General features: G+C 39.4%; 1 protein-coding gene across 1 annotated transcript; it reads left to right on the top strand.

Moving 5' to 3' along the window:
- Positions 1 to 416: 416 nt before the first annotated feature.
- Positions 417 to 19,137, top strand: UBE2D1 (ubiquitin conjugating enzyme E2 D1). Its single transcript, XM_062579659.1, has 7 exons — positions 417 to 487; positions 8,606 to 8,669; positions 8,768 to 8,799; positions 11,576 to 11,653; positions 11,954 to 12,059; positions 13,206 to 13,299; positions 16,404 to 19,137. Exons 1-7 carry the CDS (start codon positions 464 to 466, stop codon positions 16,447 to 16,449), a joined length of 444 nt encoding a protein of 147 aa, XP_062435643.1. The 5' UTR covers positions 417 to 463; the 3' UTR covers positions 16,450 to 19,137.
- The last annotated feature ends 209 nt before the right edge of the window (positions 19,138 to 19,346 follow it).

Here is a 19,346-nt window from a genome sequence, read left to right as displayed (position 1 = left end):
CACAGATTGACAGAACAGGTCCAAAAGGGGGTTTACTTCATTTTAATCCCCAGAGACTGCTGAAGATGGAGAGGCCTGACTTACTGCGGGACAAATCTGAAAGGGCAGAGCGTGCTGTTGGGTGACAGGGGTCGAGGAGCACGGAGCGGCTGTGCGGGAGGGCTGCTCCAGAAGGAGGGAGAGCAGCGCACGCCGGGGCCGGGCCTCGGTGCGCACGGAGGGCGGTGCCGCGCTTCCCCCCCCCCACCCCCAACCACCACACACGAAGGACTACATTTCCCATCGCGCCCCGCGCTGGCGGCGCGCGAAGGCGGACACAAAGGGCTCGGCCCGCCCCCTCCCCCGCTTAGCGCCCCTCCCCGCGCGGGCGGCGCGCGCGGCTGCCGTTACCCGCCTCGCCCCGCCCCGCCCCGGCCGCGCGCCCCACCGCCGCCGCCGCCCGCCGCCGCCGCCCCGCGCTCCCATGGCGCTGAAGCGCATACAGAAAGTGAGTGGGGCCGAGCCGCGCTTTGGGGAGGGAAGGGAGCGCTCCGTCCGCCCCCGGCTTCCCTTTCTCCTCCGCCACGGCGAGTGCGCCCGCGCCGCCCCACTGCCCGCCGGCGTCGGCCGTTGGCCGCGGCGCAGCCGTTACCGGCCCCCCTCCCCCCCCCCCCCGCGGGGCCCGGCCCTCGCGGCCGCCGCCTCCGAGGGGCAGCGTTAGGCTGCGTTATGCCCAGTTCAGCTGGCCCCTTCCGCGCGGCGCGCAAGTTTTCCCACAGTTGGAAGTGGCCTGGGGCCGGCGCTTGCGGTGACCTCCGGGTGTAGCCCGCTTTGGGTGATACTCGCCGAAGGGCGGGTTTTAAGTGAGGAGCGACTCCTTTTGTTTGGGAGACCTAACCGGTTGTTGTGCCGCGGAGACAAAAAGGCCTTACGAGTAGAAAACAGAGACATTTAGTTAGCCGTTCATGTGTTGGCTGTGTTATAAAGTATGTGTTGTTCTGTTCACGCAGCGCTTAGTCACTTGGGCTCTCCCGGTCCTGCTACGGTGCTGTGGTTTCTTGTTCTGCTTGAATATATAGGCGTTACAGAAGGTGAATTGCGTAAAGAGCAGTTCACCCTGCAGCGAGCAGCCTTGGTATACTCTGCGATACAGAAGTTACTTGTATGAATTTCTACCACAGGTCAGGTCTCATGCTGCGGATTTTATTATATCTTTGTAGGTACCACAGTTATTTAGGGAGACTTTGGCTACTTAGAATCATTTATTTGTTAGGAATGTCACATTTGTATAGTTAGTATTTCAAATATGATTAAGTGGATGCAGTTCTCTAGCAGTGAGCTCTGTCACGCGTTGGCATATTTTGTGAACATTTTGCCTTTTGTGGATTTTTAATTTCTTACCTTTTCTTTGAGTATGTCCTCATCCTTGTGCTTATAAGAAGAGAATTGTCCCGGATACATTCTCTTTCCCTTTCTTGTTCAGCTTTTTTTTTTTTTTTTTTTTTTTTTTTTTTTTTTTTTGCTAAGATGACAGGTGTGGAGGAGGTGGAAAGCCTAGTAGTTCACTAGTGTTTTCCAGATTAAGTGATAAATAGTTCGTGGTTTTCCAAATGAGGTCCTAGTGGAGTAGAGTTGTTTCCTGTATTATTTCTTTTATCACTTTTCTTATGTAACTTCTTTTTCTGCTTTAGAGATTTCCATATGTATTGTAAAGCCACAATTTACTTTAATGTGACATTTTACAAATTTTATGTTGGATAGATGTGAAATCTGTGAGCAAATCATCGCACCAAGAGTTTGTTTTTTTTTATTTATTTTTATTGTGTTAGCTCTATTAGCTTTTTTTCTGCTATTTGAAAAAAAGAAATTCTGATTGAGATCCTGAAGTCAAGGTCGTATAAGATTTCCCAACTGCATGATAGTTTTGCCTGAAATTTGAAGGAGTATTGTGGAAGGAGCTACCTGAAGAGTTGAGACTGGATTCCATGCTAGGTACTTCTTGCTTCTAATTTGGCGCAGAAATGACTGCTGCTGAATTTCTTTTCTTTCTCTCTCTTTTTTTTTTTTTCTATTGACTTCCCCTATTGCTCTCGGCTGCCTTTCCAGGGTAGGAAGATACTGCTACCAGAGGGACTTGGTTGCCAGTCTGCCTCCAAAACAGTATCTTCACAAGTCCTTACTGGGGAAGAGGACAGTGGCAAGGAAATAGAATTCTTTCAAATTGGAAGTTAAAATGAGGGGGAAAATGTTTGTAAAGACAAACTATCTTGATGTCACTGTAATGTGTAGGGTTTTCTTGAAAGTTACAAGCCTGGAAAAGCTAGTGCTAGATGGAGTGTATTTGTGTGATGGTGTGCTTATCCCATCTAAATTCCAGATGTTTTAGCTTGACTGTATAGATTGATAGTTATGATGCATCTCAAGGGTAGAGGGAGATGAAATCTGGAGTAGAGGACATGCCATTAAGACTTAGTGCTTTCACAAATTGCGTAGAGGAACTCTTTTTGGAGAACAAGCACGATGGTATTCCTTGGGAACTTGTCAGTCGAGACGTACTGCCTCTGGTTAAGCTTGCATGTGCATGCAGTGGTTCAGAATTGTATTCTAACATAGCTATGAGATTGCAGTAGTGAGCTTGAGTGTTTGTTCACAATGTATCTGATGATTTGTGTGGTCAAGATGGTAGCATCAACTGAGGAACCAGAGCTGCAACACACAGTGAACATTAGTAAGTTAGCATACGTTGTCTTGTATTGCTTGGGGCTCCTAGCTAATTTTGCCATTATGTTGTGTGTCATTTCATCCTTTATTTCATTCATCTGCCTTGCAGTATTGTCTTTTGAGAAGCGACTCTTTGAAGGTGTACAACTTGCAGACTTCAGTGAGAAGATACTAATAAAAAGGTGTTTAATAATAAAAAGGTGTTTAATTTTTAGACAGTTCCCTAGCATAACACAACTACATAACTAATAAACAGCTGATACTGCACATGAAGGTGTTTCTAGATCAGCACTGAGAGTGGAATAGCAGTGAGGACATGAACTCTTGCTGCCTAAGCATAGCAGTGATTGCCAGCTCCGTGACAAATTCATCTCGGAGTTCACCAGGACTAGAGTTTCTAATTCATCTTAAGCTGAGGAGTCTGTATCGGTTTACCTTGTCAGTGCTTTGCTTTGCCCTTTGAAAGAGAGGCAATATGTTTCTGTGCTGAGAAAACCCTTAGATTGCCCTGTATACTTTACACAGAATGGAAGCTCCTTGGGGTAGGAGCGGCTTCTGTGTAGTCTGTGAGATTCCACTGAAAGAATAATCCTCATTATTGTGGCCATTGTAAACTCCAGTTGCTGCAAATTATGAGAAAGAAGCAAATAGTATAGGTTTTTAATTATTTGGGAGAGGATATTCCGCAAAGAAGCCTTTTTACTGTTACCAGCTCTGAAAATTGAGATGCCATTGTTGCTGTGCTAAGTAGAAAATGTTCAGGCTCTCAGGTTATATAAGTTGTTTTTTAGCTTAGTTCTATTTGTCATTCCTGTGGAGAACCATTTTCTTCAGGTTTCTGTTCATAATTCTTTGTTTACATGTCTAATTGTCAGCTTGTTACGCTGTTGGTTCACTAGCACAGTTGAGAATATACTTTAGTTGTAAATCCATTACTTCTTGGTGCTCTTCTCATGTTAATAGTGGGAATGCAGTTTCTTCTATTTGTTAGTGGTTCAGACAATTTGGAGAAATGTGCAAAAATGGTATTCACTTGCTCTCACAAGCATAAAAAGCCCTGGACTCGTTTGGTTAGAAGAGTTGCTTTTGAAAACAGCATCAAATTATATTCTCACACATTTGAAGCCTGATTTAAAAATAGCTGTTTTTTTTTCCTGTTAGTGCATAGTGCTTGATTGTTTTTTCTCCCACAACTCAATGAGAAAAGAAGCATTCAAACATTTAAATATGCCGTTGAACTACTTGTCTGTTTGTTTCGATGTGTATTTTGTATAGCCCTACACTAACAGAATGTATCAACACGAATCTTTTTGAAATAACAAAATAGATTGAAAATAACTTTTGTTACTGTAAACTCAGATAAAATTTTGTCAACACTTGCGGCTTAAATTGGGATTTTAAACTATTGCGTTCTTTCTTTGGATGGTAATAAGCACTGAGGAAACTTCTTGGGAGCCATAATGTGAAATATTTAAATTTGCTTTCAAAACTTCGGCTGTGATACTGCAGCAATATTTTTTGCATTAAAGCAATATATAAAAATAGAATGTATACTAGTCATAGAACTTTACTGTCTATTTGAGAAATGTTCTGATAAATATTTGTTTGCTTTACCTTTACCAGATTAATGCAGAACAGAGACACCTTAACTAGTCTTTGAGCATGATCTCTGCCTTTAGGTGCTTTTTGGACAGATGATTCCAAAAGCCATTAATCTTATAGCAGCAGTGTATGTATGGAATTGTAAAGAAGCAAGTCTGTGGTCTACAGTGCATTTTGTGCAAGAAATGAAGAACATAGCTGGCAGGTTTAAAAACCTCTGTTTTAAGTAATGGGGCAGGAAAAAGAGGCACTAGTTGTGGCTGCATGTATCTTAGAAAATTAAAGTAGCTTTTAGTGATGCTGCCTGCCATTGATTTCAGTCTTTTGATAGCCTCTAGGCTTTTTTTCTGATTTTTTTTTCTCTTAAGAATTGCAAATAAATGAGATATTTTGGGGGCTGATAGGCAGTGAGTGTCCATGAGTACTATGATAAGGATGCTTATCCTCCTGTTATCAAAGCATCCTTTTCATCTTGTTCCGGTAGCTTTTTTAGGACAAAACTCTGACTGCTATTGAAGTATATTAACTGTTTAATTGGTCCTTCCAGAGTTCTGAAGCAAAAAGCTTTCCTGGCACCTCTTTAATATAGCATAAATTTCTTAAGAGTATAAAGATGGTAAACTGTGACAATGAGTGATGGGCTGCATATGCGACAGTATTTTTAGCACGTATAACTTCCTGCGGAATATATAAACTTTTTTTAATTATCTGCTAAACTTGATTGTTTTTTTTTTTATTATTTTTGTCTCATGCTGTCCTCAGAACTGTTCATTCTAATGTGGATATGGTGCAGTGAAAGGTGATAAGTTGGAGGTTTAGCTGTATCCATCTCCACTAGTAATTGTCTAACATTTGTATCATTAATATTACTGTATTAGCTATACTTGATCAGTCCCATTTGCTTTTGTGTTCTGCTGATGTTTGGTGGTTTAAACATGACAAAAAGCTCACTGTTGCGCCCATTCATTGTGACTAGTTAGAGGTATAAAATTAGTGCTTTATCCCAGAAAGGCCATGATAACTTTGTACAGAAATAGGGATGCTAATAGGAATCAATCTTCTAATATTCTCAAGCAAAGAAAAATATTGCAGAACAGAATAAATTTTGGCATGTGTTGGAGTTCCTGATAGATGCTTTTATGCTGTGTTTTTGCATATGCTCATTAAAGAGATGTTGCACTGGTGGATGCTGTAAACCACAGTGCTGATTCTCTCTTTTGAAGCAGAACCTGCACTGCTTTGAGGTGTAGATCCTGTTCAATCGCCTACCTACATCAAAGCCTTGCACCAGCATTTTCTTTACCAATGACTAAAAATATCAGTGCAGGCAAGCAACCGGGCATGCACAGTGCAGCAGCAAGATGATAATCCATAAAACATGGATAGAAAGGCCAGAAACAGCTGACTGAAAATTATAGGAATGTTTTTGGTGTTGATGGTCTAATCAGTTAGCCTTACATGCAGTTCTTTTGCACTTCTCAATGAGGCTTCAGCTCGTTCTGTTTTGTAGCTCGTCAGCCTTGTACCTTGACACGGAAAGGTTTTCTTTCTTGTGAAGAGTACATTTGCTGTTTTGTGTAGAGAATTCATGGAATTAACAGCTCTTTCTCTTGCCAGTATATAAAGTTGTGAAGCAGTTTACGTAGTTCTACTTACACAAGAGAATCTTTACACTCAGCTATTTTATAGTGTTCAGCTCTGGACAGGGACATGTCAGTGGTCAGCCTGACTCATAAGGGACATTCTGATGATGTCCTTACAGCTTTTCAAAAGATATAGGGAAGCCTAAAGCCTAAATCTTACAGCTTTCAGGATAATTTTGCTTTGAGTGTGAAGCTTAGCCAGTATCATTACTCTGATAGTATAAAGCAAAATCATTCTTTGATTTTTATCATAGCTTGATCTGAGCTTCAGTGTATAAAGCCTCAAAATGTTCTCTGTCAAATTCAACTTAAAAGGTTTGATCTTGTTACTATTTGTTTTTTTAAACCACATGAACTTCAGTACATTATTTCTCATGACTGGAAAATGTGGCCTAAATTTGCTCTGTCAGGATCAGGCTTTATTTTTCCCATCTGCTTAAGCTCTCTTAATGTATCCGTGAATACTGCTCTCATTTTTGAAGTGCACATGTATATATGAATGAAAAAGCAATTTGTATGTTTTTTTGAGTGTGCATGAGAAAGCAGCTAACAACTAGAAATGTCATTTTAGACTGCAGAACTGTTGAGTGCTTGTCTAGCAGCTGTAGTAATGTTCACACATGCCTAAGGAAATGTTTGTGCAAGTTATAGACATTCTGGGGAGTTAGGCTACACGTTTTTTCCATCACTGCAGTTAATTTAGTGGTCATTCATAACTGCTATAAAACACTTGATTTCAGGCTTTGAGTTCTTCACTTTAGCTAGCAGTATCGTGCAGGTGACATTTCTTTGGCATCTGTACAAAATGTAATCTTATTTTGGGTTAGGTCTTCAGTTGCAAAATAGAGTAGACAGTGGTTGTAACTGCTCTGCTGCTGCTTGCTGCAACTCTCATGACTCCTGGAAATTTGAGACTTGTTGATTCCCTTTTTGCACTGGCAGTGACTTGGCTTTGCCTGGATTACTGGTTCTCTATATCACTCCTTCAGTGAAACTTGAATCCTCAGATTAAAAGGGAAACTGCACTTTCAAAGGCTTTTGCTATTGCTTTTGTTGGTTAAAGTCTAGCCTGGAGTGTTGTTTCTGGAATAGCATATGATTTCACCAACAGAATAAAATTGGGGCAGATGGATAAAACTAGTTAGCAACTTGAGCTATTTCCCTATGTCGAAGAACTGTATATTTCAATCACAAAGTTTGTGAGGAGTAACTTCAGAGCAAATAGTGTTTTACTACTCTACTAACTGGGTGAAGATTTGTGGCAGTGCATTTGCTTAAATTCAAGAGCAGGAGGGGACCTGTAAAAAGTGTAGCTGAATTTAGGTGCCAAGCATTTGCACCTTGTTTCCTGGGAAATGAGATGCCTTGAAGTACTATGTGAGTTGAACTGTTTACTGGATGCTGTAATTGGATGAATACATCCCTGCAGTTGACTACAGAGTTTTAACCCTTCAAACTGTACATTAGGTCTGATCACAGTATATTCGTGAATTTTACTCTAAGTTAAACAGACTTTGCTCCAATTTAAACCTTTATTTATTTATTTATTGGAAATAGTTGTCTTGATTAATGATTTTTGTTTGGAGATGTTTTCACTGCTATTCCTTAAGCTAAACTCAAGGAGATATTTGCAGACCTCGTTATTTCTGTAGTTGACTTAAAGGTATATGTCCTGAGTAATCAGTTGAGTGGCTTAGGAACATAGACTTAGAGCAATTCTTTTAGGTTATTTCAATAGAAATATTTACACGTAACCATTAAACTTAGAGCAACAGAGTTCCTATTGACTAGGAAATGGAAAAAGTAAGTAGCTTGTTCTTAGTATAGAGAAAGTTTAGACATAAAGTAACATAGAGAGTTAGACAAAGAAAACAAACCAGCATTAATGCCTGGCTTGTCTTGTATTTGATATAGTGATGATTAATTGAACAAAAAGCTGTGATGTTTGTGCATAATTAAGTAATAATTTTAAGTTATTTGAGGCTGTATAGACTTCTGTAAAAGAAATAAGATGAGCTGCAGAAACTATTCTGAATGCTTCTCTAAAATGTCAACGTTCTTGAGTTTTCTTAGAAATAATTTTTAAAAAAGATTATGTGGAGAATTAAATTAAGGTACATTAAATAAAGTGTTACACTAATATTTTTCCTTTGTTTTTCTAGTTTACTTAAGAACTTTCATGATACATTCATATTCTGTTTCTAGGAAAATTGCAAGCACTTTATGAGCTAGTTTAACTTAGCTAATATATACAGATTAGACCAGTACAAGAAGCTTTTGTAAAATCAGAAGCTAAAGCAACAGTCAGATTAGCCCAACAATTTCTAAATTAAGCAGTGAGCTTAGTGAGAAATTGATTAACCCTTCATTTTTCTTCATTTTTTTTCCTGCCTTTACGGTGAAATTTCTGTAGATCCAATTTATTATGAACTTGATTATGACTGTTGTACTTTCAGCTATTGGTAGCATAATATTGTCTTACTGGATTTTACCCATTAAAGTTCTTTTCATATTGAAGGGCACTTCACATTCTGTTTTTCTTTAAAAACATTTCAGCTCTATTTCATTAAGTCTATTTAGTGTGTTTTCACTCTTGGAAGTGATGTTACGTGATCTTTAGTTTACATAGATGTGTTTAAATATTTGTATGTTCCTTACAGGAACTAAGTGATCTGCAGCGTGACCCACCAGCCCACTGTTCTGCTGGACCTGTTGGAGATGACCGTAAGCTCTTCATAGTGTATTGCTACAGTTGACCTTTTTTTTTTCAGTTAAGCGCAAGCTCAGAAGAACTCTCATCATTGTATCTTTTTGACTTTCAGTGTTTCATTGGCAAGCAACTATTATGGGACCTGTAAGTATATAATTCATACCCTTTAGAAAAGTAGACCTTGTTTTCCTTTTGATTATGGAAGGATTCATTCAGGGTGTATGTAAATGTGACAATCAAATTCAGCTGTGCCCTGTGCACGTTAAAGATTTGGGGTGTCATTGTTGCTGTTTTTAGTAATGTGGTAGTAGTTTCTTTCTATAACTCTTCAAAAATCCCTCCTCTTGTACCTGAAATCAGAGATGTTTATTGTCGACAGTGTACTGTGAACTGAAAAGCTTGCTTTCCAAAGACAATTATTACAATTCTGGAAGAGTCATCCATGCAAAAGGAGGAATAATTGATGTAATCCAATGTAAAAGTTAATGAACGTAAACAAGAAAGATGTTGCTCAAGGAGATGTGTGGGCTTTCAGATAGTTGGAGCTGATTTGATAGTCGCGAGGTAGCTCTGCCGAAAACAGTTGACTTTTGGGAGCTGTAATCCAGCAATTGTGAGTGCTTTTGGTTTCTACAAGAAAAAAGCCTGCATTCCTCAGGCTGAGGGAGATCTCTAAAGACTTAAGACTCTTTTCAAAGAAATTATGTAAGAAAGGGTAGGAATGTTTAAGAAGTGGTAAAGGAGTCCTGAAAAGGATTTCAGTAAAGAGAATGAAGAGGAGCATGACCTGAGGGATGGGATATTTATCAATACCATGGTAAGTTTGTATTCCTACTCTTTTCCTTTTGGACTTCTTGCTAACTTGAAAAGAGGAGTTTCTGGTTCAGGCAGTGACTTGGAAATTTGAGGCAGTACTTAATCATGTGACATACAGCCTCACATGCTGCAGAAAATCGAATTGTGTCTGCATTGAGACAGTGTTTCAGCATCTTCAGCACAACTCCTTTGAGTCAATGAAAGATGAGTTATTAATTTACTAGTGAACTGCTGGAGCCTGTTGCCTGGCTTTTCAATGGCCTAGCAGCAACTCAGCTGTTTGTGACAAGCTTTTTTATGGGATACTAAAAATTGTGCCGTTGTTCTTTACTAACTGTTGCTTCATTGGGTCATTCTGCCCTTGTCCCTCTGCACTGCATAAGGGCTAGTGGCAAAACAGTAAAGAATATGGAGTTAAGAAAAGCTTATGGGCTGCTTGTCTCTTTCAGAATGACCTGGTGACCCGAATAAGGGGAATACTAGCACATAAATCTCAACTAAGCGTCTCTCTCTTTTTGTCCAGTTTGCAGTTCACCTTTAGTATCCTGTAGGGCAAAATGTACTTTTCTTCCCTTCAGGTTCCTTAGATTTCTTTGGTTTTGGATAAGAGTGAGAATCTCTTGCCAGCCTTTCTCAGCCTTATCTGCCAAAAAGAAAAGCCACGCTATCAGCATGTTATCCTTTTTTTTGATGAGAAAATCAGATGTACTTTCTGTATATTTCCTGAAGAACTGAGGGGAGCATAGAGTTAAAGCTTACTTTCAGAATTCATTTCTGATGTATGGATGTAGGATAACCTCTCTTGTCTTTGGGCATCATCAGTTTGTTTTTTATGTTTTACCTGCCAAACACAGCATGGCTTCACATTACCTTCTCTCTGACACTGAACTTGTCTGATCTTCAGCTTGCTTTAACTTTGACAAATCCATTTACTATGCATGCAAGCACTGCTTTCAAACCTAATTGGAAGCACAGTGGCAATCTCTTCTGGTGTTACCTAATGCAGACTTCTTAGCAACACTATATATAACTTGTCTTACATTGCAACACTGTTTGCATTTTGAGTGCATAGGAAGACTTATCTTAAAATGAACCATTTGTGGCTTTGTGTATTACATTCCTCTCGAAGCTGTAACTTTTGCTTGTTTCTATAGTCAACTTTTCATTTAGAAACAGGCCACCTTTTCTCCCTGAAGAAAACCAAAAACTTGATGTTCGACAGCTTTGCTGAGGCTGGGTCTCTACATGGCTGTTTTAAACTTATCAAAGTAATGAAAGACATTCTTTCTCTCCCAGTAATCAGAAATTACAGGTTTGCTCTCCATCATTTAGAGTTGAGACTTTCCCTCCTTTTTGTAATTAATAGGAAGGAAAGGTGTCCTCAACAGATGACTGCAACAAAGTTACTTCTCTCTGCTAACTGTGTGCAACCTGGACATAAACCTGTGCACATGTTCTCTAACAAAATGCATGTTCACAGATTTGTACAGGTCACAAAGATGTTGTGTGTTTTAAAACTCCCTGATGTCACCATGATCAACTGAATTATGTTGGAAAGTCCTACTCTTTGCATCTGCAAAGAGAAACCACTTCTTGAGGTAAGTATATTTGTAGCTTAAAGGTGGTGGAAGATCCTGAATACAGCAGAGAAGCTGTGATATCACACAGAGGCAGGATCTGAAAGACCTGCTCTGGGTTTTGTGTTTCCCTTGATGCCCTGGAGCTAAGCTCCAGGAGTACCTTGCAGCCCAGAAAATGAGGAGGGGAGGTAGTTTGGAGCGGAAGGATCAGCAGCTTTGTTACTCCACCAGTCCAACACTGCTCACTCGCTTTCTCTCCCTGAGGAAGGCAGCACTCAGTAGCTGTGTTGGGCTGCTGCAGTAGTAACTGTGGTTGGCTCCACAGGCCAGTGGGAGGACGCCAGTCCTTCAGCATCATTTCTGAGCCTTCCCAGTACACAGCCTGTTGAGAGGGCTGTGTACTGGGTGTGGGGAAAAGGAATTTTCTAAAATACTTGCATCTTTGGGAGGTTCTCTGCATTCAGAAGTGAAGCGCCAAAATACCTGAGACGTGTTAATTTTTTTTTTTTGTTTTGTTTTTTCAGCCAGATAGTGCGTATCAAGGAGGAGTATTTTTTCTCACAGTACACTTTCCAACAGACTATCCTTTCAAACCACCAAAGGTAAGTTCTTTCTCTCTGAAGTTATGCAAGTTCTAGTTCAGGGCTTTTTTTCAATTTCTTAGTGTTTGGGGCTCACTTCAGGGAGCTAAAACCAGAAAGGCCAGCACTAGGGTACATGTTTGTAGTGAACGAATAGATATGACTGAATCCTAAAAGTGAGCGATGGGATGAGAGATTATACAATAGAATGTGTTGGGTATGGCAAATCTAGTATGACTGGGAGTCAAAGAGACAGTTTTAGGATTCAAACTGTAATAAACAGGATGCGATGTTAACATCTTGTTTTGTTTTGAATTCTAGATTGCTTTTACAACAAAAATATACCATCCAAACATAAACAGCAATGGGAGCATCTGTCTTGATATCCTGAGATCACAGTGGTCACCAGCTCTAACTGTATCTAAAGGTAAATGCACAGGTGTGCTAATGAATTTATGCAATTGCGTATGATACCGTGTGTGTGTGTTGTGTGTGTGTGTGTTACTTCAGTGTCAGGGTGATTCTTGCAATATGGAGATTATAGTTAGGCAGTTCTTTTGTTGGAGGCTTTTTGTCATACTTAAAGCTGCTTAAAATGTGAGTACTATCATTGCTTTTCTTACGTTCAGAATGCTTAGCCATACTCTCAGTCATACTACAGAAAATTGTCAGATGACACAAAGTTTTAAACAATATCATGTCTTGCTTAGGTGCTTAAGAGCTCCCTAAATTATGCATCTTTTAAGAACAATGTCATTGTTTTGTTTAGTTGTTGTTTGGTGTGCAAGCAAGCAAGAAAATATTGTCTGTCCAAAAAAAACTGTTCTATGCAAGTGCGTTTGCTATACTTTCTTAGAAAAGCAGCTGCTGCCCATGCATGCCATCAAGTGCAGTAATCTCGGAAGCTGAGTAAAATTAAGTTTAAGACTCCTTATTTAGCTGCTGAAGGCATGACTTGTGTGTTGTTGACACCAGCTCTCCGCAGAAACTGGCTGTTTGTATTGCGGAGCAAAAATCATCTTGTTTCCAGTTAATTAGAAGGCACTTAGAAATGAGAGTTGGCATTTATATCTAGCCTAGCAGTCAGCATTTAGGACTAAATGAAACCTCTGAGTTTTCAGTAGAAGTATCCCCCACATGGAAGTCATATTTGGATTGAATTGAATGAAATACTGATGTGCAGGAGAGAATAAATGTCAGCACAGAAGTGGGGAGGGATGTGCACAAATCTAATGCTGTGTGGTAGTGTAACATTAATGACAAATAATTGGAGGTGGAAGGGAGCTTAGGCTGATCAAATATTCACATGGAACTATATAGTCTGTAGTTGGTTTAATGTTCATAGATCAAAGCATGGGAGAGAGGTCATTACAAAAGGTACATGGGTTGCAAGCTGTCTAGGTTAGTGATCAAAAAAGATAGTCCTGGTCTTGTATAATCAAGAACTATTCCTTTCCAACCTTCTGCTCCCTTCCCCCCCCCGACTTCAGTGTATTGGAATATATTATAGATCTGTAGAAATAAAGCAAACTAACTTGTTTGATCTAGTGTCCCTTTTTTTCTTCTTTCTTAGTTTTATTGTCCATATGCTCCTTACTTTGTGATCCTAATCCAGATGATCCTTTAGTACCAGATATTGCACAGATCTACAAGTCAGACAAGGAAAAGTGAGTATAACATAGATATGCATATTTTGTGTGTGCGTGGTAGTTACAGATGCTTATCTGGAATACAACCTTCTACCTTACCTTTCCAAGATACTCTTTTCATAGATTTTTACAGTATAAAGGTTTAGATGTTTAAATCTTGAAGATATCTATACGTGGAATGGCAAGCAGGCAACTGTTGGATACTCATTTTTTGTATTTAAAGTTGCACAAAACATTCACACTGTGACATTGAATGTTTATATTCTTTTTTTTGTTGCCTGAAGAAATCCCTTTTTAAATATAAATTATTTGTTGCTATAGTGGCCCTCCAGTTGTAGAACTTGTGCATTTGGTAAAAAGTTAGATGTGAACTGTGGAACATATGATTTGACACAGTTTTATAAATGTAGCATAGGCTAGTATTCAGCTTTTTTTAGTGTTAGTGTCACATATACTGTGAATTGCAACATCTTACAGAGAAAAAGAACCTCTTTCTACTTTCTGGAACAATTGCACAAATTGTGGGAAGTTTCTAGTACTGGGAAGGTAACATGGATGGCATATAACTGAAGTATTATGTACTTCTCAAATCAAAATCAGTTTTGATCCCAAAGTTTTAACTCTAGAAGTATTGTACTGATGGAAACTTCTATTCTTGGGTCTTTTACTTCTAGTGTGGAACCACCTGGATTTGCCAAAGTTCAGTTTTGATGCTTGCTGACTTCTTCCTGTTGTACGTCACTCCTAAGGAGGGTTTTGAAATGCTGTGATATAACTACGTCCACGGCTGAACCCTCACAGAAATCAGATAGCAGGATTTAACGGTCACTAGCAAGTCCAGTGCTTTGGCATAATGACGTTTCTTTCCAGAGCGGTGCTTCTAGAGAATGATTCCTCTGGGCACTCAGACTTTGAGTAGTGATGTCTGTGGATAGCTGAGCAAACTTAGGCATTGATTTCTTGAGAGTTCGTTGCAGATGTGGGTGGCTGGAAACTCAGGCCTCTTACTCTGCAGATTAGACTGCATGGTTTCTGAAGGGGTGCATGGAGAAAATATTACTTCTGAGTGATTTTGTATCTTTGCTGCTTTCTGCTGGTATATCAGCTTATTTATTTCCCCCAAGCTTAAAAGTTATACTTTATGCATAAAAAAGGTTACAGATCCAGTGATCCAGGAAGGAAAAATTACTCTGCTTACTACTGGGAGATTCTGCGGAACTCTGCTGCTTTAGGTATTTTGAGCACAATCCAGGATGTAATCTTACCAGTATGGCCTGAACTATCTTCTCTAACAGCATTTTTGTGCCTGATGCTTTCCTAGGTGTGTGTGAGAGTAAGGAAGCCTGAATGGAGAGATCAAGTTAGGACAGTAACAAAGGGTAGGAGGTTCTAAGGTTTTCCAGCCACATCCAGTGTGAGTCCTGATTTACCAACGATGAAATAACCTTTCCCAAAATGATTCCACCACAAAATTTCTGGTGGCTTCAACACGAAATTAGTCCTAGCCATGCAATGCATTCATGAGTAGCCTAAACACCACTGATTATCTGACTTCTTGTCAGATGCTGCTGAAATTGTCATGAATTTAGTTTGGGGCAGGTTATTTTATCCTTGGCACTTAGGCTGTTTTTTGGTAAAATTGCTGTTAGCTGTTTCAATTGTTAGACTCCCTGTTTCATATTCTCTGGAATTTTTGTGTGATATCCAGAAGAATTGCTGATCTGGTGTTTTTTAGTACTGAGCCATTGAAGAACTTGTTGAGATGTATGGAAATGGCTTATAGTTCATCACGTATCACAGCTCATGAAGATTTAAGTATTGCTTTAACCTTGAGGACTGGATAGAGGAATGAGGTAGAAGTTTGATGGAAGTCTGTGATCTAGTATTCGGAATGAGCATCTTGACCAGAGTGAGAATTATTAAAATGGCCTTTTTTTCTGACAGTTCTATGTCTGATACAGTTCAGTCATGTACTCCACTTCCGAAGGGCTTGAACTCTGTGGCCTGCACTGCAAGGCAAATAGTTTTAAAGTTGAGGATGTGCCTCAGCCTCTGCCTATCTGCTTATTCAATACTGCTTTCAGCCATCATGCCTCCTGTTTGTGACTGAAGTGAAGAAGCCATACTTCTCCATCTCCAAAACTAGGAACTTAATCGTTGTGGGATATACAGAGAATGGGAAATTCTTGACTAAAGCGCTTATCTTTTTATGATAATCATGTATTAATTTTTTAATCTTATCTCAGATCTGGGAAATGAAAGGTATAGCTGTTATATATGAGCATCTTGGTATTTTTTTAGCATATACTAAAAATACAAAGATTTGTGTGGTAGCATATTCTTAGCAACACCAGTAATATGTAGTTTGGTACACTGAACTCAAGAAATAGTTCGGAGGATGAGAACTTTTCAGTGTTTCATTTGAAGAACCCAGAAGAAGGTTAAGCTAGCCTGAAGAGTGGAATGTAGCAAACGTAAGGACTGAAGGGATGGTTACTGATTCTCTGAGAACACTTACCTGTGGGAGTGCTAGTTAGCTTCATGCCAGAAGGAAAAGACCCAAGAGTTAAAATCTAGTCACATTTTTTTTTGAGAAATTTTTCTTTTAAGTTCAGATGGCAGTACAGAAAGGAGAATAATAAGAAAAAAGCCTCTCTTTCAGAATTAATGCAAATAACTACAAGTTTCCTCAAAAAGCTTTCCATCCCCATTCTTTCAAAAATCGGTTAATTGTACTGAATTTTATGCTATGAAAGAAAACATTGTGAGATTGCATACACATTTAGGAATAATCAACAACAAATTCCTATTAATGTGCAAGTAAGGGAACTCTCTGTGAAATACAAGTGAGATATGCGCACTGATATGCATTTTTATACAAACCTATATTAAAACCTAAGACTGCTCTGAGCTTGAGTCAAAATTCTTTGGATAAGTCTTAGAAGCCTTAGAAGCTGAACATACAGTGGGTATGTGTTATTTGGCTTTTAGACTTTTAACATTATATGAATCAATCCTAAGAAGTGATAGGCTCAGTAATATCTGTATTAAGCAAATACGTGGGCATTGTCATTGTGTCACTAACAGATCTTCACTATAATGCCTTCTTTCTGCACGTACAGATACAACAGACATGCAAGAGAATGGACTCAGAAATATGCAATGTAAGCTTGTGAAGACTTTTTCATATACTACAGAGTACTGTAAATTCTATTTTTTTTCAAATTAGAAGGAAATGGAGCACAGTTTACTGTTTCAGAGTACCATGATGCGCTTTTTTCCCCCATTTTGTTTTTTAACCCGTGTAAGTGTGTTTCTGGAACAAGGGAAAACAAGCTTCTGAAAAATAACGTTATGACTGTGCCAAGAGTATTTATCTTTTTTTGTATGCTTGCAGAAGACATTTATTATGGTTTTTAAGAGTTGGACATCTGCATCTTCAGACTACAAGATCCATAATGCAGTTGTAAAGCAACCAAATTATTTTTGCTGGGAAAAGTAGCTGTTTTTACGTGATAAATACTGTATGTGTGTCTCTTAGATGTTGTCTGTTTCACAAGTGTGTTCAATCTTCATTTTGTTAGTTCACTTATATAATTTGTATTTTTTTTTTTTACTGTATAGACTAAATATTTTATTTACTATGTAAGTCACTTTATTTTAGACTTACTTTCTTATGCACAGTGTTGACAAGATACAACTGCTAGTAATGAAAATAATTGGGGTATCCCACCTGTTAGGATATTCTAGAGACTGACTGCAGATTTCTTAAAACCTAAAACGATCTTTGCACTGTAATTCCTAGCACGCTGATTATGGAGAAACACTTGGTTTTGATTCTGTTGCATACTTGACTTAATTTTATTGCAATGTGAACTAATTGCACTGCTATATAGAAAGATATGTAACCATTTTGTTGCTATTCACAACTGATTTTTCCCTGTGGGTGACATAACGTTCTCACAGGCCTTTTACAAATCAAAATGTAGCCTTTTCCATATAAATAAAATGCATTTTCTACTACTCCTCTTGGCTTTTTCTTTTTTTTTTTTTTTCTAACTCATACATATCCTTAAAGTGCTTTCTCTAACATTTGAAAATCAAAATATTAAGTATGCATGTGTATTGTAGGCAGAGGGGGAATAAGGCCATGCCTCTGATATTACTGCAAAGTTTGTTAAGGTTAATTTGTATGCTAGCTTTATAGCATTTACTTAGCAAGCTATAACCATTGCTTTATATAGGACTTCAACTAATTTAATTGAGAATTATACATCTGTTTACTGAGGAAATACCACAAGTGTTTGGGCACCAAACACTTTACTTAAGGTGGTGTATTTGCAATATTGGAATGTTACAGTAAATTTCTTACAATTGAAGCTAAATTATCAACTGTTACTTCAGTTGTTTCAGACTATTCATATAGCAAACCAGTGGCACTGGGGAGAAGCAATCTTTTCTTATAAAATGCATTAAAAACAGAAGAATTTTCATTTCTTAACATAAATTCTCTATAGGTATCTGTAAATAAAAATGCATGACTAACATTTTGCTCTGTACCTTGCACATTAACCAGAAGTGTCTTCCAGTTGGGAAATCTGCCATCACAGGAAAATACATTTTTAAGAAGACAAAATATTTGCTTTTTACTGCCGTGAATGTCAAACTGGAATCTGGGATGTGGGAGGAAAGCATGCACAGTCAGATCTTTTCTCCTACCAGTGGAATATTTGTATCTTCATGCTTGCTGACTTACTGTCTATAATGGCATAAGCTGGTTGCATACCGGAAGATGTTGCTTCTGTGCTATGGTTTTATCTATGACCCTGTAATGACTTTTGAAACAAAAGCATGATGGACACTGACCTTTATTAATCTTAAAATGTCCCTGTTCACTTTAGGTTGTAACAGTATTTCATTTGTTGAAGAAAAACTTTTTTTTGGTTATTAGAATAAGTGCTTCACTATACTTGAACTAGAACAATGTAGCTAGGAAGATAAAGCCATTGTTATTTATACTTACTGCTAAATGAGTGGTAGAAAATTCTGACTCAGAATGTGCTCCCAGAGCTTTTAATTTTTCTAGGCTGTTAGTGATGTGCTTGTACTAGACGTTATTTAAACATTTGCAATATCTGTATTGAACTGTGTGAAACTGGAAGTTTGACTTGTATCTCAGAATACTCACTTTCTTTGGTTTACTGATATGTATTTGGGCTGTTTCGAAAATGTTTATGTTCCCAATTGCTAATCTTTCAGTTGTATGCCATACATGTAAGAATGACTTTCCATCACAGTGCAAGACCAGGAGGATGATTGAAAACTTAACAAAAAAAAAAGGGGGGGGGACTGAAGTACTTGAGACTCTGACGTACTCTGTTCACAGCGTATTTTTATAAATCTTTATGGGCATGTTGTTCTAGAGGCATTTAAGCTGAAGTCAAGTCTTTGCTTCTCTTATTTCACAAGCAGAAGGTCTAAATTAACATCTGTGCTGAATTTGAGCAATCTGTCAAAGAGTTGGCCAGCCTTCGTATACTGAAATAACCCCCTCCAGAGTTCTGCCAATCCCTTCACAGTATTGTGCAGTCCTTCCTCTTGGACAGTTGAAAGGCTGCTCGATCCTGCGAGTCTTACTGTGATGGAAACAAGGAAAACGGTAGTTCACCCCTAGCTCTTCTGCTCCCGGTCCTGGTGGGAGCCGGTGCTCTGCCCTATTCGCTTTTATCCTGGCCGGTTTTGGCTACTGTTGGTCAGCTTCTCTTTCATTGGGTTTTGGTCCGCGTGTTCTTTTCCGCCCGGTTCTATCGCCCGAGGGCCTAAACGAAAATAAACTTGGAAGGAAAGTGCGAGAAAGCGTGCGTGCGCTGCTTTGCTGCAGGGAAGCGGGGCTGGGGGCGCGTCCTGCGGGCCGGCCGCGGCGCGCCGCTTCCCGGGGGGGGGCAGCGCGAGCTCAGCGCCTGCGGGGCGCCGGCCCGCGCTCGCCCCCTTCCCGCCCTCCCCCGCGGCCGCCGCGGAGAGCCAATCCGCTGCGCCGGCGCCGGAAGACGTGCGCGCGGCGGGCG

Source organism: Rhea pennata, chromosome 7, assembly GCF_028389875.1.
Source record: "Rhea pennata isolate bPtePen1 chromosome 7, bPtePen1.pri, whole genome shotgun sequence".
Taxonomy (NCBI): Eukaryota; Metazoa; Chordata; class Aves; order Rheiformes; family Rheidae; genus Rhea; species Rhea pennata.
Note: the sequence above shows the minus strand (reverse complement) of the source record. Positions and strands in the feature narration are given on the sequence as shown.

What these genes read in the sequence shown, in the direction of transcription:
- UBE2D1 (XM_062579659.1), top strand. Translation starts at nt 464, where the DNA reads ATGGCGCTGAAGCGCATACAGAAA. An exon ending in TGGACCTGTTGGAGATGACC is followed by an intron (nt 8,670 to 8,767) that starts GTAAGCTCTTCA and finishes TTTGACTTTCAG; the next exon opens with TGTTTCATTGGCAAGCAACT. An exon ending in AAGCAACTATTATGGGACCT is followed by an intron (nt 8,800 to 11,575) that starts GTAAGTATATAA and finishes TTGTTTTTTCAG; the next exon opens with CCAGATAGTGCGTATCAAGG.